A 16349-nucleotide genomic window follows, 5' to 3' on the forward strand; every position below is an offset into this window, starting at 1 on the left:
TTGTCTAGGGAGACATTTATATTATGATGAATATTATTTTCAATGCCTTTACTGAGGCATTTTCAGTTTTCATACAACAACAGAGTTCAGCAAGTTCATTGGTTCATTAATATCATTGCTCTCAGAAAAAAATCAATTATACACTTGATCCAAAGCCAGGACCCTGGCTTTTCCTAGATGTGCCTCTACTACTATTCTAACACTAGGCAAGAGGTAGGGAGAAGGAACAGGGACAGCTTCTGCTGTATGTTTTCAGTGGTTTAAGTAAGCGTGCTGTTAGCCTGCTAGACCCCAAAAGGGAGGCAGGAGAAAAAGCTATCTGGGAGCCTTGCTGTCTCACAGGCAGCACAGCAGTAGTTCTTCAGAGGTTGTTCACACAGTGAGAACTTAGACTAGATCAGAATGAGGAAACTGCTTCAGTACTGCAGAAATATGGGTGTAAGATGAACAAGGCTTCCAAGGATCTAGTCTTCCTTTGTCCCTTTATGTCCTGAGCAAACTAAGTTTAGTGACAATTTTCAACATCAGCTAGTACCTAAACTATATATATATATATGTACCTAAAAATTGAAAGCAAGAGTTTATTGTGTATGTCAAATGACACTGTCAAGAAGCAACAGCCTGTGATAATAAACCAATGTATAGCTAGAACAAATCACTGTAGTGGACAGAGTAATTACTTAGAATGTGGAAAATAAGAATATTCATTTCCTGAGGCGGATGACTAAAGACATCAAACCAGTGCTAAGATGACTCAGAAAAATTTATGAATGGTAGCATATGTACACAGGAATATCTTCCTGGCATTATAGACTGTAATGCAGATTGTAGGTTATTCCTAAGAGGCAATGAAAGAGATTCTGTCAGTTGTACAACTACTTTTTATCTGTAGTGCTCTCAAGTCAAGAAAACATTGGCTGAATTTCAAGACCAAGATTAGGCTCAACTGCCATCATAGTTTTTCAGAAATGTGATAAATATTTTTCAAGAAACAGTTTCCAAAGAAAGCTGCAGAAATGCATCCAACCATGTTACAAGATATCCAGAATGCTATCCAGAAGTTCCAAAGTTGCTACCACTGAAGATCGGTTGCCACAATTAATTTCACCAAATTAAACTTCTACCTGTCAGGTTTGCTAACACATTGACAAAAAGATAATTAGCACATTAGCATGATCTGTTTCATAAATATTGATTTATTTATACATATGCACAATTAATCACACATATCAAGCACTCATTTTGAAGCTATAAAAAAAAGAAAGAAAGAAAGAAAAAAAATCTCAGTGACAGTAAAAGAAAATCTGACCATTGTGAAGGTAACAACACACTAGGAAGGCAGTAATAGCCTGAGAGCCATACCGAACATAAATTCAGTCAGTAAACTTATGACATATTCTCAAGACTGAGTCAAAACTTTACATTATAGAAGCTGATGAAATTTCTTTACGTTGCTACCAATGAAGGCAAGATGTTGAAAATTTATCCTGCTGTGTTCCCTGATGACATATCCCTAGAACATAACAGCAGTGAAGCACATAACATTATTGACTTCCTTTCTAGACAACTTAGAATTAAACATCAGTAAAATAATCTTTGTAATTAGAAGAATAATCTTCAATGTGTCGTGACTAGAATCTTAAACTGCTAATAGACATTGTAGGTGAGTCATGCAGAATCCATCGAGAGCAGTGCTGCTGAGAAAGTTTTAGGGATTCTGGTGAATGGAAAGCTTGAGGGGAGAAAATAGTGTATGCTTACAGGCCAGAAGACCAACTGAGCTGCATCAGAAGAGGGGTGGCCAGCAGTGAGAAGAAGGTAATTGTTCCCCTTTTCTCAGCCCTCATGAAGCTACACCTGCAGTACTGCACCCATGCCTGGGGCCTCCATCACACGAAGGATGTGGAGCTGTTGGAGTAGGTCCAGAGGAGGGCCACAAGGGTGTGCAGAGGGCTGGAGCACCTCTCCTACACAGAAAGGCTGAGGGTGCTGGGCTTGGTCAGCTTGGAGAAGACTCTGGTGAGACTGCATTGTGGCCTTTCAGCACTTAAAAGGAGCTTGAAAACAACCAAGCCATTCTATGGCCATGTGATTCTATGTAGGCTGCTCCAGAAGTAATGCCTCCTGTTTATTTCCATGGAAACTACAACAAAGAGCATAGTAACATTTTGATAGAGCAAAGTCTCAGCTACAAAACAATGTTCCTCAACATAGTCACTATCATTAGTTAAACATTTTCACCAGCCAAGAACAAACACCTGCATGCTACACATAAAAAATCTGCACCAGCGGAGGTGCCCTACTGTCACTGTAGTCACTGCTGAAATGCACAACTCACAGTCTCACTGTGCGCACATCCACCTTTAGTCTCCCTTAGCATCCTGCAAGAGTCAGTGGATGCTAATGAGGAGAAATTCTTCCTCATGGAGGAATTCAGTGACACGCCTTTACTTCAGTTGCACTTCCCTGTCAGATGCCATTCTGACAGACTGCACCTCTGTTGCCATCTGCCACACAGATGGCATGCAAATGTACCAGGATATTCGTGGGAAGATTCAACCTTTACGGCCCTATTACTAACATCTGCCTCCAGTGTATTGGGCCAACATAACAAAATAGTAGGCATTACTTTTGGAGAAGCCCACGTATGATTTTGTGCAAAATGTGCACTCTTAAAAAGATCATAGAAGTCCTTTAATGATTACTGCTATTACCAGGAACACAAAACAGTACTTATACAATTATGAAGTAATGTTGGAAAATCACTAGGTACTGTCAGATAATTCTTGACCATAACTAGACAAAAATATAAGAACTTTAAAAAAACAAAAACCATCGAGCAAAGCTAGGTGAAATAGTTACTTGTGGATGTACAACTTTGTACCTCTTTCACCCTTAATCAGCTGTTCAAACTGGTAACATTCATTTACTTGTTGGCAGTACTGAATTTATTAAATTTAATCACAGAATGACAGGATCACAGAATGGCCGGGGTTGGAGGGGACCTTAAGGATCATGAATCTCCAACCCCCCTGCCACATGGAGGGCCACCAACCTCCCCATTTAATACTAGACCAGGTTGGCCACGGCCCCATCCAATCTGGCTTTGAAAACCTCCAGGGATGACACATTTGGATATTTACCAGTAAAGAGCATTGCAGCTATTAAAGTAGTTAAATTCTCTACCAATTGAATGGGTCTCTACAAGAGTGTTTTCACTCTTCCTGCTTTCCTGGGCTGCAGAAAGATTTTAAGCCCACAATTAACTCAGAGGATGTTTCCTCCTCTTTATCAGCTCCCCAGTGAGTTGTTGGTACTTGCAGTTTTTATATGAGTGTGATCAGATATTTCTTCCTCATACTCATTTCCCGGCTAGTTAAGATTATGAAGGCCTGGCATAGTCTCAAGCATGAATCTTAGCTTTGGCAACACTGCTACAACAGACACATGCTTACAGAAAGCAGGCGGCTAGACAAAACAGGGTAATTTAAAGAATGTATCTAAAAGCACAGTAAAGAAATAACAGCCCCAATTTGATAAGATTGCTGCAAAGAAATGAGGTTATAGGTTGGTAAAATGTGTAAGTTTTTCTTTTTCTATGTGACACAGAAATGACTGCTCACTCAATAAGGTTCCAGTGAAACAGACCAAAAAATGTAGGGAGCACGTGACAAAAGACACCAGGGAAACAGATGATTTCATATTCCTATTTCTTTAATGGAAACATTTTGTTACAACTTAGGTATGTGATATTCTTGCATTTTTAAAGTGTGTAAAAGAAAACGCACGTAATAAAAAGTCAAAGAACACCAATGAATGTAGATATTTTAAATGACCAAGTTGTAAAAGAAATAAAATACATTACACAAATAAACAAAAGGTTATATCCACAGTCATGAATACTCACTCTTCTCTACACAAAAACAACAATAAATAAAATCACATTATATGCAGATAGTTCTACTTACATCAGTACAATATACTGTGCAGCTTTCCATTTTTTTTTTTCTTCTAGACTGATAATAGGTTTCTCTGTTGTCCAGTATTTTTACATTAATAATGAACAGTATCACCCAAAATAGGGGACAAAGTTAACGTCCACAGTGTCTATTCTGAATCCTCTTTGTTCTGTGATAAATTACACCGTATGCACAAGAAACACAGCAAATTCTACCACTGTTTTCATCCTGCCTTTCTATCTACGTCTTCTCAGCACTTCCAGACCTGCACAGCAAGGAAGATATTTTTACTTACATGTATCTGCCTGTGGGCATGATACAACCTGGCCAGGTCCTATGTATCCCTTAAATCACATTTAAATGTTAGGTAATGGGGCTATGTAGGATTTAAAATGCAAATAAGCTTCCTGCTGAGCCCCTAAAAATTAATTACTGAACAATAAAGACAGTGTGCTGTGCAGCCAGGGCTTGATCCCACTCTCAGTACAGTCAATAGTATCATCAGGGGAGAATAATCAATTCCTGAGTATTTTCCCTGTATCCACAACTGACATTTTCTAGCTTTGCATCCTATACTGCAGAATTCATTGCATCATCTGGTACAAAACTACATAAAAGATACACCAAACAAAAGAGGACACGTTTATCACCTCATGTGGCACCAGGATAACTGGCCATGAATTAGGAACCATGGTACTGACTTTTTAGCATGGCTTCTTTCTCTGTCACACTGCATATGAATTTCGCAGAGGAAGAGAAGTCCAGACCATCAACATCCATGAATCAGCATAGCTGTACTGTTTATGTTTGCTGAAGGTTTCACATATCGATAGCAAAACACCTGATCATAGTTTGAGGGGAGATAACTGCATGTTCCTTGTGCATACCAGTTGAGATTACAAAATAAACCATTAAAACAAGATCATTGTAAAATAGCCTTTTTGGTACATTTCTTTGTGTGCTCAAGTGTCCTCTAGAAACATTCACATGACAGTAACACCAAGCAACGGTTCACACTGAGTGGATTTTAACCTTTCCAAAATTTAACACCAATGAGTCCACATAAGATTTTATGAAGTACTATAGCTTAACATACACATTTTAACAGTGTCATATTATTGAGAATATTTTGCCTTTGATGCAGAATATTAAGTTAGTGGTTAGTGAGAGATCTTGAATGAACTCTAAGCCTCTCCTTCTGAAAGCTAGTTCTGTATGCTATAAATTTGATGTATGTCGGTTAAGAGGCATTCTGAAAGGTAAATTCTGGAAGAAGTAATAGCATAATAAAACAGTCTACATAATGATACACTGGACATAACTAAACATGAGCCCAAAAAAGCCTCAAAGCCATGGCAGCATTGTCATCTCGATCGAAACCAGCCTTGACCTTTTAAAAACTCCAATATTAACCTTTATCCTTTCTTCTTTTGTAAGTGAGATAAAGAGAGAGATGCACTCATGTCAGACTTAAGGCTTCACTGGGGTAAGCTGAAGTTCTTAGGCTTCCTGTCATCCTCCAGAAGAGAAAAGACACGAACAAAGCCTGTTGCAGAGCCTGTAGACAGCCAGGACTGAGATCTCTCAAAGCTACTTGTTTTAATTTCATCAATCATTTTTCATCAGTCTCAGAGTCAGAATGTTAAAAGATATCTGAGATTGGAAAAAATACAGGTATGAAGCCGTTGGAATTCATTTTTGCCTCCAACCAGAGATGGGCACAGTGCACACAATTCCATCCTTCCACTTGAAAGGTTTCACACACACACACCAATCTTTTTGTGCTTTCAACAGCAAGAAAGAAAGGCAGGAAGGGAGCACACAGCACATCCGAAGGCAAAGCTTTTTCCAGCATGTCTTCAAAATATATTCCAAAAAAGTAACTTTTGTTTTCCTTTGTTTCTAAAAAGGGCCAATGCTGTCTCTTGAAAAAGATGTGCCACAGGACGCATCCTTTCATCCTTCACTGCTGCAAGAGAAGTTACTAGGATGTGTTCCTGACCCACAGAAAAAGTAATGTACCACTGGAAATATATCTGCTTCCATTTGCCCCACAGGAAGGTTGATACATTTGATGTCCTTTTTTACAACAACTACTAGGGAAAAAACTGTTGCTCACAACACCTGACACCATCTGCTTGTGTCTGGAGCACTGCGCTTCCTGCGAGCTCAGCCTTGCAGCAAGGAGTGCCTAGGACTTCAATCACAGACTTCAATATGCAGTGCCAGCCTTGGATGTTCTTAAAAGGATGCCAACCTCTAAATTCCACTTAAACTCCATAAAGTTTTTAGCTAATCCAATTTTTCATCTTTGTTTACTTGACAGGCATCATCAGGCAATTCTGGCTCCGAATCTCTGATAGCAACTGGCCAGCATGACCAAAGCAAGGTGTGCAGGCTGTTGAACAGCAAGACAACAAAAAGCATGAGCCGAAATTACGGAAAAGCCACCTCCCAGGGAACTGGGAGCAGGTCTGAGTATGTGATGGAAAGTAGCTGCCTCTTTTCAGAGTACTTCTGAAGCCGGAGAAAAGGGCATTAAAAAGGGAATCAACAGTGTTCATTCCACTCTGGGAGAAAATGAGCAAAAAACCTCAAAGGCTTTATTTAAAGAAACAGAATTGCTACATGGCTTCCCTGAAGCACAGAGGAGGGTGGTGAAGGATGTGGAACTGTCTTGAGCTCCGGAAAAGGTGGACTGAATTGCCAAAGAAATTTATGACCAGGACTATTAGCTTCCTGTCTTTGATGTCTATTCTTAGCTTTCCAGGAGCATTATGGCATTCATGAGGTGAAAATCGCTCTAGAGCCAAGGTCAGCTAAGGCTGATGCAGCCTGTTCTACTGCAAGGCTGAGAAATTAACTCTGAACTGCTTCAAGATGCAGAGTTTAAAGACTGAGGATACTTCAGTGAGGGTCTGAGTCTGCTTCCCTTGAATCAATGAGAGGTTTTCTTTGTTTTGCTTAAGGAGAGAGTGACTGTATCTCTAAGCCAAAAAAATGAGAGCTCAATCTCCCACTAGAACACGCTGTCATGGCGCACGTTCTGATTTTGTCTAGCTCCCATCCTCCCCACTGCTTTCAAAGTATTAACTATACCTTAATAATTCTCCATTAAAACCCTATAAAATACTTTCAATAATGCAATTAAGCATTTCTTAAAAACAAACAGAAAACAGATCAATAAAATTTATTTTCAAAAACGAATGAATGCAACTCTTTAATAAGCTGAATTCTGGCCACAATCCTGCAAAATGCGCAACATTCCTATTGCAGTTTTTAGCACTGATTGAATGTTCTCAGGGAAGCACATTGCTTACGGAACTGGTAATTAACTGGTTATGAAGAGTCACAGACAGCCCCAGGCACATAAACTGTCCATAAACAGAACTTCTCAAACTACGTAAGGTCCACATCAAAGCCTTAGGCATCTGACTAAAGCTGTGGGTCTTGGCATACTAAATCACAGGTCCTATTGAAAGTTTTGCTTCATCTTTCTCTGTTGTAGAGTATGCTTCAACAGCCAATTTGCAGTGGAAGTATACATCCTTCAAGTAAGGGAGTAAAGTCAAATGATTTGTCCATCTTATTCTCTGGAAAAGAATTTTGAGGCATATCAGCTATTAAGCTGACTGATATTCAGGAATTTAATGAAAAACTAAATTATCAGAATTTGCCACTGACCAAAACACGAAGCCACCAGTTCAATTTCACCAGTTACAGGCACAGCTATGAAATTTCAAAATAAAGATATGGACTCTGGGGCCAGCCTTGCTATAATTCAAGCACAAGGCAAGATTCCCTTGGCTTTGGCCGTGGCCAGTTATGATACCCTTTGGTCCCAAGTGAGTAAAGCACTTACAAGCTGAAGTCGAGCATGTTTCATGTGTTCTGAAGTGTAGGCTGAATCAAGGCCCTCCTTGTGCTGCTCTGTGTATTTGTAACACAGGTAATTAACTGAAGCCAAAAATGTGGGTTTTGAAAACTCTTTGGAGAATCAATTATTATTACTTTGATTAAACATTTCCTTACCGAGTTTAAAGCCTAAGAGTTGTGGCATTGATCTAACGCATATGTATCAAAAAGGAAAAGGACATTAGATAGTAAAGAACCTCTGATGAATAATGTAAACTCAAGGCAGTTTTTCATCTGTGGTTCTTGGAAGACCTGTAAAGATTAGCATGAGGCCTGTGGAGGGCAGCTATGAAGGGCAAGTTTGTTTATGCCGTAGAGGAATGTACTTATGTGAAACACCTTACACGATCTCCACTCTTCTGTGGGAAAAATCCACAGCTGTATACAAACTTAGAAAGATTTCACCCATTAATCTAAAATATTCTAATACATGAGAAACGTTCACCTTTAGAAGACAAGAGGCATTGGGATGTCAAGTTGCAAAGGCCACCATCAGCATCCCACCAACAGACACTTCAGGAAAAAACTTCCTGAAGCCATGATTAAAAATCCTATATAAACCTGGTAAGAGGAACTGTCATTTTAACTGAGGAGTGACCTTTCATTCTACTTTTTTAGAAATGCTTAGTTATAATAAGACATCACAAAACAAAAAAGTTGTCCTAAAAACTTGTTGCCCCACACAAATCTCATTACTCTGATCTTCTGCTCTGACCTGGCTGTGAAAAGCACAGGAAAAAGGCAGGCCAACATTGCTTTGCTACCCAACTAGTGGCTAGGTCAGCAGCATTTCAGACTGGCAAGACAACTCATAGCCATTACCATTTCTAAAAATTTTATTCTTCAAAACATACTCTTTTTCTCTACATGCTTAAAAATTTTCCTTCGGTTTTGCTATGGCAAAGTAGTCTAAAGGATAAAAGAAAGTAAAAATAATGTAAAGCTTAACTGCAAAACAAAAGTAGATCAAAGTTATCTCTGAAATTAGCTTTTTTTCTTTTTTTTTAAACCCAACCAACCAATCAAGAACTACAAACAAACAAACAAAACCGTGCCCATTGTCTAGACAAACTCAATTATTTAAAAAAAATTCCAGAAACTAATCAGGAAGTCTTCTTTCTCTCCAACTCTACAACAGTATGAATGCTGCTCTAGCCTACACCCATCTCTGGTGCCCATGAGACAAAGAGTACAATTCTGAACTGTCCATCAGTCTCAGTGTTACTTTGGATACTGTTCCTTTGAAAAAGTCATACAGGTCTTGACTGGAAAATGGGATGATATAAATCTACCATATGAATAATGGCTAATACAGAAAATCCTAAAGATGCCTAAAATCCTAAAATCTACCCAGTTTATGGCCATCATTGATCCTGCTGCTATCCTGACCATCAGCAAGCGTGTGATGACCACTGCATATGCTAAGAGATAGTGCAATGAGACAAATAGCAAAAATAGTCCAATGAATTGTTCCATGGAGTATTTCTCCACCAACAGAAGACAGCAGAAAGAAAACAAAGACAGTTTTTGCCCTTCATTCACTTCCAGCCACCTCAAAATGGTTTCTCTGAATTCTCACTCTGGCTTCTCAGAATAAAAAGTTTTGTAGAACACAGGCTTTGGAGCCAGTTTTCAGAATAACTATTGTGTAAAGCCTGACCATGACTCCTGAGACTAGAAAAGTTCTGCTTATGAAATCAGAACAAGATAAGCCAGAAGATTTCATGCATTACAATCATAATCATAGCTGGGTTTTCTCACAGACAGTATTTTTACAGGTCGTCTTCATCATTTATATTACGTGCTGTTCATTTCCGTTTCTTGACCAGAAAGCCCTCTCATCTGTCTAATATGAAATAACTTGTCAGTAGCTAATTCATCACAGATTCAGTTTTGCTCCTGGTAAAGTCAATGGCAAAGTTCCCAGGCATACTAATGGCAGTGAGATTAAAGTCAGTCCTAGAGTAGTGTTTTACCACCCTAATTCCTGAAGATAGTTGTGTGTTTAATCGTACAAAGGTGAAGTTAGCCTCACTGACTAATGTGGGACTATTTAACACACACAGTTCGTAATCTTCAGGATCAGTGTTATCATCGTATAAGCAATCTGGTAACTGCATTTATATTGTTTAAATAACTGTACACAGGACACATGTGCCTGGAGAAGTAAAGGGTTAAAAAGTTTGTTATCCATAAAGTCACTTCTTCTCCCCTAAATATTGTTCTAAGATGCATTTACTGTTGCTGACTTTCCCTGCATGTTACTCCTATCATAAAAAATATGTCCTCAAAACATTATCCCCCTTAAGTTTTAATCCTACCAAAGCAAAAATAGATATTTTAATAGAAAAATACAAGATAAAAAATATCCTCAAACTAAAATGGTAGCATTAATGTCATTTTTACACAGAAAAAAGACCCTCTTTTGAACTGTATCAGCTATACAAACTCCTTTGTATTTACACATTTTGGATGCAATCCTGTGCTCACTGAACTTAATGGGATTTTGCCACTGACTTCATTGGGAACAGGGACAGGTCCCACATGGACTGTGCCTCTCTGAAAGGTCATGGGAGTGGAGAGAAAAGAGCACAATAAAAACACAAATAAGATTGCAGAATTAGCCCATCTGCTCTGGAGACCTCTTCTCTTTCACTATTTCATGCCAGTGAAACTCCGCATCCTTCACTGGAGTTTTTCTAAACTCCCAGTACATAAGAGGGAGAATCAGCAATTTTCTTAATACTACATAAACAAGGGAAGAATGATTCATGTGTGTTTCCACCTCCTTGATTGTCAACAGAATTCATTACATCCAAAGTACCAGCTCCCTCTCAGGACTGAACTCCGTATGTGCAATCCTGCATTTCCTGCAGTCAGGCACAACAAATCAGACCCCACATTAATCAAGTTTTTCATTTTGACAGCAAACCAGCATTTGTGTCTGTGAATCTGTATTTGATACCCCGTAAGTGAGGTGCAACTAAGGAAGGTGGTGGAAGGAGCTAAAAAACGGGAAACAGAATGCAGCATCCTCATCAATTAAAATATATCTGCTGTTCTTAATACGTCTTAAGAAATATTGTCTTTACATATTAAGTACATCCTATAAGATCAAACTGCATCATTTATGTTCATGAGATGAAAGGCCATGTGGCATAATGTGATTAGTAAATCATTCCTGAGCTTCTGAAAAAAATTAAGACAAAATTACTGCTTAAAAGAGTGAGTTCCTCAACAGCCTCTTCTTAAACTGATGTCTTTGGTTGTGCCCATTCCCCTAATCCTCTTTTTTTTCCCCCAGGAAGAATGGGATTATTTTTCTTCTTCTTTATGCAGCAGAAAAATGAGATCTAATGGAATCTTCGCGTAACTGCCGATGTTTCCCCATGTTACAGTCCTCCTGTTGAGTTCGTCTCTCAATAGTTATTCTGTACTTCTTTCTGCATGAAAGAAGAGGAACAGAGTGAGAAATCCTTCTCCAGCTATAGGGTAACAGGACCTTCCTTATAAAGAATGCCTGTAGGGGACAGCTGTGTTCCAGTTGAAAAATGAAATGTGACAGAATGTGAAACCCTGGTCAAAGATTAAAGTAGTTTGCATTGAAATATTTTACCCAGGCTCAAGAATGACTGTCACACAGCAGTCTCAAAGCACCACGACACAGACATTTGCTTCTTTGAAAAATTCTGATTTAAGTGATTAGGAAGTTTTTGTGAAATGTCATGTGAACTGTGTCACATCACTGCTTTATATTGATCAAAGCCAAATTTCTTTCCTGTGTACAGGGGGCACTTTCTGCAGAGTTCAACAATGGATTTGTTCAGTTGCATTTCTTTCTGAAACTGTATGCTAGCTAACTAATTGTCCCATCTCCAACTGAGAAAGCTAGTATGTTTATAATATCATAAGATGAATCAAGAAAAGGGGTGTAGCATGTAGATAAGATGTAAATACAACTGCTCATTCAGAGGACATACTTTTTCTTACATGTCTTCCTCTGGGGCCTTTTGATGGATCCTGTTACACTAATTTATACGTCACTCTGCCTCTGACTGCCTTTCAGTTTCCCCTTTAGTACCCAAACCTTCACCAAAAACCATCAGATTATCATGTTTACTTCTCATGCGTTTATGTTTCCACTGAGTTTCAAGAACAATGCTTTAGAAGGGCATTAGTTCAGCCCCATCTGCACACAGTACTTTTTGTGTAGATGCATGACAAAATCCTTGCATGCCATGATTCCATCTTCTGTTCCACTTGCATGTGTAACATTAGTTTAAGCTAGGTATGTGGTGGTGGAAGAAGGATTTTCAAAACATCAAGGTTTTAATTTGGATAAGATGACTCAACAGAAATTGTTTACCTACAGGTTCCATAGACAACTACGTCTGTATCCATAGGCTCAGAAGTAATTAGAAAAAATGTATGTTTTTTACTTAATTTATGCCAGTCTTTCACGGGTGAGACAGTGCACACTCAGCAGTAGCTCATCTGCACAAACATGCCCTCATTTCAGAAATGCAGCTCCTTGAATTTAAATTCTTTCAAATGCAGATCTTTCAATGGAGAGTGCATGCTCACTCAAAACTGAGTTTCCATGCTCATTTGTAAGGATTACAGATCCAGATGATAAAAACAGTGTGATCAGAAGGTATGTTTGCAGCCTAAAAGCACCCAAAAAAGTGCTCATTTCTCCCCTCTGACCATAAATACAAAGACTGCTGACCTATCTTTGTTCATGTGGATTTCCAACTCAGATTTTAATGTCAGATGACTTAGAGTCTAAGACCTGTTCCTACAGTGATCTTTGTATATTTTGGTGTCTGCTCAGGTATGTCTTTTGCCCCATTTCTTGTACTCAACTACCAATTCTTCCCCGTATCAGCAATACTTAAAACAAACAAACAAACAAAAAAAACAGAATTACCTGCTCAGATTGGTAATATATAAAAAGATGCAAGAGCTTCTGATGAACTAGGATATGAAGATACAGTTGTATTTTCTTTTTCCTTTTTATTTTTTTTTTTAGGTTTTTTTTTTAGTTTTTTTTTAGTTTTTTCAGTTACCGTTAATTTGTCTTGTTTCAGACCCAAACAACACATGATATAAGCACCAAATATTCTTAAGTGTTTGATTAATAGTTCTGGTTCTTAGATCTTTTGAAACCCCATTAATGTGCTAGTAAACTGACTAAGGTTTTGCCTGTTCATTTTGTTAATGTGTTGGTTTTTTTTAATAGAGATGCATTTTCGTTGATAAAAAAGATTTGTTTCTTATTTGTAGAGGTTAATTCTATCCTCCTATTCGCTTTTGCTCTTCATATCATAAAAGGATAAATCATGCCATATATAAGATACTGAACTGATACAAGAATAATTTGGTCTGACAATGTAAGATCAAGTCTCAAGACTTTACGTCCACTGGCTTGCAATATAAGAATTATTTTACCTAAACAGGAATGAAACACCGATCACCCTCCACTGACCTCAGCTTATTAAGTTAAATGAACAGCTTTGAACTCCAAATGCTCTCTTAAACCAAACCAGACATCTCTTTCTAGCTTCCACTACAATTCCACCCAATGCTCAAAAACAAAGCATGCTACCAGGCAAATGATATAAATTTCTTGCATGATCATAAACTGCACAATTGTTCTGTCAAGCAATACCAATCAAAGAAGGCTTTCAAGGCCAAAGTATTTAATAAGTTATTTGTGAATGAACAGAACTCACCGGAACTAGTTCCACAAGTAAAGTGATGTAAACAGATGAGGCCCTGAGTCAATTATTTTGATTCACACAAAAGTACAAGCAAAGCATATTCACTGCCTATGGTGGGAATGTGACAGGTGATAATGGTATCTCCCCCATAAGAGATATGCTTCCAGGAGCTAAAAGGTGTGTGTGTTATGAGCAAAGAGTTGAAGGAACATTCAGTGAATTGGACTAACCTGAAAAAGTAAAAAGCCATTAGCAATCCTGCTCCAAGTAAGGCACCCACGACTATTCCTGTAACTGCTGATTCTCCTAGACCACCTGCTTGAAAAAGGGAAAAATCAACAATCAGAGTTAATAATGAGTACTATTTGCATTCGCATATTGGAAAACAAACATGACTAGGAAATGAATGACCAATACCAGATAATAAGTAAAGTCTTCAGAGTTCAAGACTCCATGGGAATCTCTTCTACTCTAGTTCCTGACTTATTTTTTGTCCCTGTTTTCCTTGCAGTTAAATAAGTAACCAAGATCAGTAACAAATGAAGTAAAAAAAGTTAAAAATAAAGATTATACACATATTGTTAAGAAACTGGTCTGGACAGGTTGATCTGAATCATAACACAAACCAGGATTGCAGCATTGTGCACAACAGGAATCAACCCTGGATATACCTTTAGCCATTATAACAGAAACAATTCTATTTCATCAGGTTTAGGATCATAACCTGTCATCAGCCAGTTTATTAAAATGACTGATTACTCAACAGTATCAAGAATCGATGCCTTTTCAAATTAAAGCCACAGAAGCTTCTTCTATGTGTTCAAGAGCCCAAGAAGGGACTAGTCTTCTGCAAAGAATCATTTTTATGTGGATACAGCCTGCTCCCTTTTATTGCGCCTATCTGAATTTTTGGAAAACAGAACCACAGAATGGTTTGGATTGGAAGGGACCTCAAAGATCATCAGGTTGCCATGTGCTCACTCATAGAATCATAGAATGGTTTGGGTTGGAAGGGATCTTTAAGATCATTGAGTTCCAACCCCCTGCTATAAATAGGGTCACCTTCCTCTAGACCAGGTTGCTCACAGCTCCATCCAGCCTGGCCTTCAGTGCTTCCAGGGAGGGAACATCCACAGCCTCACTGGGCAACCTGTTCCAGTGCCTCACCACCTTCACAGTAAAGAATTTCTTTCTAATATCTTGTCTAAATCTACCTTCTTCCACTTTAAAGATATTTCCCCTTGCCCTATCACTATGTATCTGTGTAAAAAGTTGATTTCCCTCTTGTTTATAATTTCCCTTTAAATACTGAAAGTCTGTAATGGGTTGTCCCTGTAGCTTTCTCTTCTCCAGATAGAACAAGCCCAGCTCCTTCAGTCTATCTTCATGGGAGAGGTATCCCAGACCTCTGAGTCAGAGAAATATTAAAGAAATTAAACTGCTCCTTCCTTTTATTTGAGCATTTGAGGAGTTTGTCTCTGTACATTAGGATGTGTGCTTAAGGTCATCTGAAAATACCTTATCTGTGCATGGAAACTCCTGCCTACCAGATTCATAGCTTTTGGTTTAATCTACTTCATCTCTTCCCAGCCTCACAATCCCAGTTGTCCCCCCTCACAATGCCTTCTGATAGCACTGAAAATCATGCTGCACTGGGTAAGCAAGCACTGGCAGAACTGAGCTCCACGCCTGCTAATTGTTGATATAATTATTCTCTGTTCAGGGTTTCAGTTCTATCCTTCATCATGGCTAAAACAGATTTTATCTTTTATCCCTTGGAAGGTCACAAAGCCTCAGGGTCTTGGGTTGCGCCTCATGCAGGCATTACAACTATCACATTTAAATTCAGGAAAGTGATTCAGAACACATACTACCTGAGGCTGCAAGACCTTGACTTCACAAAGGGTCAGCAGAGAGACACACTCATGATGTCCAACTTGAGACAACTGTGCTAAGCAGTTTAATAAGGCCTGTTATGCTGCTTCACTACAAGGATTTGTCCCTCTGATGGCTGCACAGAAGCATTAAGTCTCTAAACTTACATGATTTACACGGTGCATTGTTTGTGTGCTCCGAAACTCGACTTTCATCTATTCTCAGCCTGCCATGATTCCAAGGGTATTTCACATTTGATCGAATTTCAAAACGCCCCTGCTTTCCATAGTAGTCTCCGATCACCTATGCAAAAAGAAAGGAATGAAAGGTTTTCCTATCATTTAGAGAAGTAAAACAAAAAGGAATGCTGCACCAATTGCTTGGACTTCTGTGTCTGAATATTGAATCACAAAGGATGTGGCTGAAGGGCTCTTTGGGAGGTTATGCAGTCCATGCTCTGCCCCAAGGCAGAATCAGCTGAACAAGAGCATTCCTGAAAGATGTTTATCCAACCTGTTCTTAAAAGCCAATGAAGTTGGAGATTTGATATTTTCCACAGGCAATCATTCTGAAACTTAGTTATCTTTCCTGTCAGTGACTTTCCCTAGCATGTAAGCAAAATCTCCCTTATTGCAATTAGCCATCACTACTTATCCAATTGCCAGTTGATACAGAGACTCTTTCTGAAATATCCTTTTGCATATTCACAGACTCTTACCTGTTCGACCCTCAGTCTTTTTTTTTCTGTATAAACCCAGCTCACACAAGGTGTTGTTCTTTTTTGTTTGTTTGTTTGTTTCTTTTCTGTTTTTTAAACTCTTTGAATATTCCTCCTTGAAAGCTCTCCATGAGCTTTCTTCAATTCCTCCATAGCAGA

At 38.7% G+C, this 16349-nt stretch overlaps 1 protein-coding gene across 2 annotated transcripts in view; it reads right to left on the reverse strand.

Annotated features, from left to right (window-relative positions):
• Positions 1-3696: 3696 nt before the first annotated feature.
• NPR3 (natriuretic peptide receptor 3) overlaps positions 3697-16349 on the reverse strand; it is a 47703-nt gene continuing 35050 nt past the window's right edge. Inside the window, exons 6-8 of one of the 2 annotated variants that reach the window (XM_085213384.1) lie at positions 15640-15775; positions 13828-13912; positions 3697-11317 (exon numbers count right to left, since the gene is read on the reverse strand). In XM_085213384.1, the coding sequence (XP_085069510.1) occupies positions 11206-11317; positions 13828-13912; positions 15640-15775 (333 nt within the window). In that variant the 3' untranslated portion in view covers positions 3697-11205. Of the gene's footprint in view, positions 11318-13827; positions 13916-15639; positions 15776-16349 lie in introns of both variants that reach the window. The other variant, XM_085213383.1, reaches the window with a different exon arrangement.

Source organism: Meleagris gallopavo, chromosome Z (genome assembly GCF_905368555.1).
Source record: "Meleagris gallopavo chromosome Z, MGAL_WU_HG_1.1, whole genome shotgun sequence".
Classification (NCBI taxonomy): domain Eukaryota; kingdom Metazoa; phylum Chordata; class Aves; order Galliformes; family Phasianidae; genus Meleagris; species Meleagris gallopavo.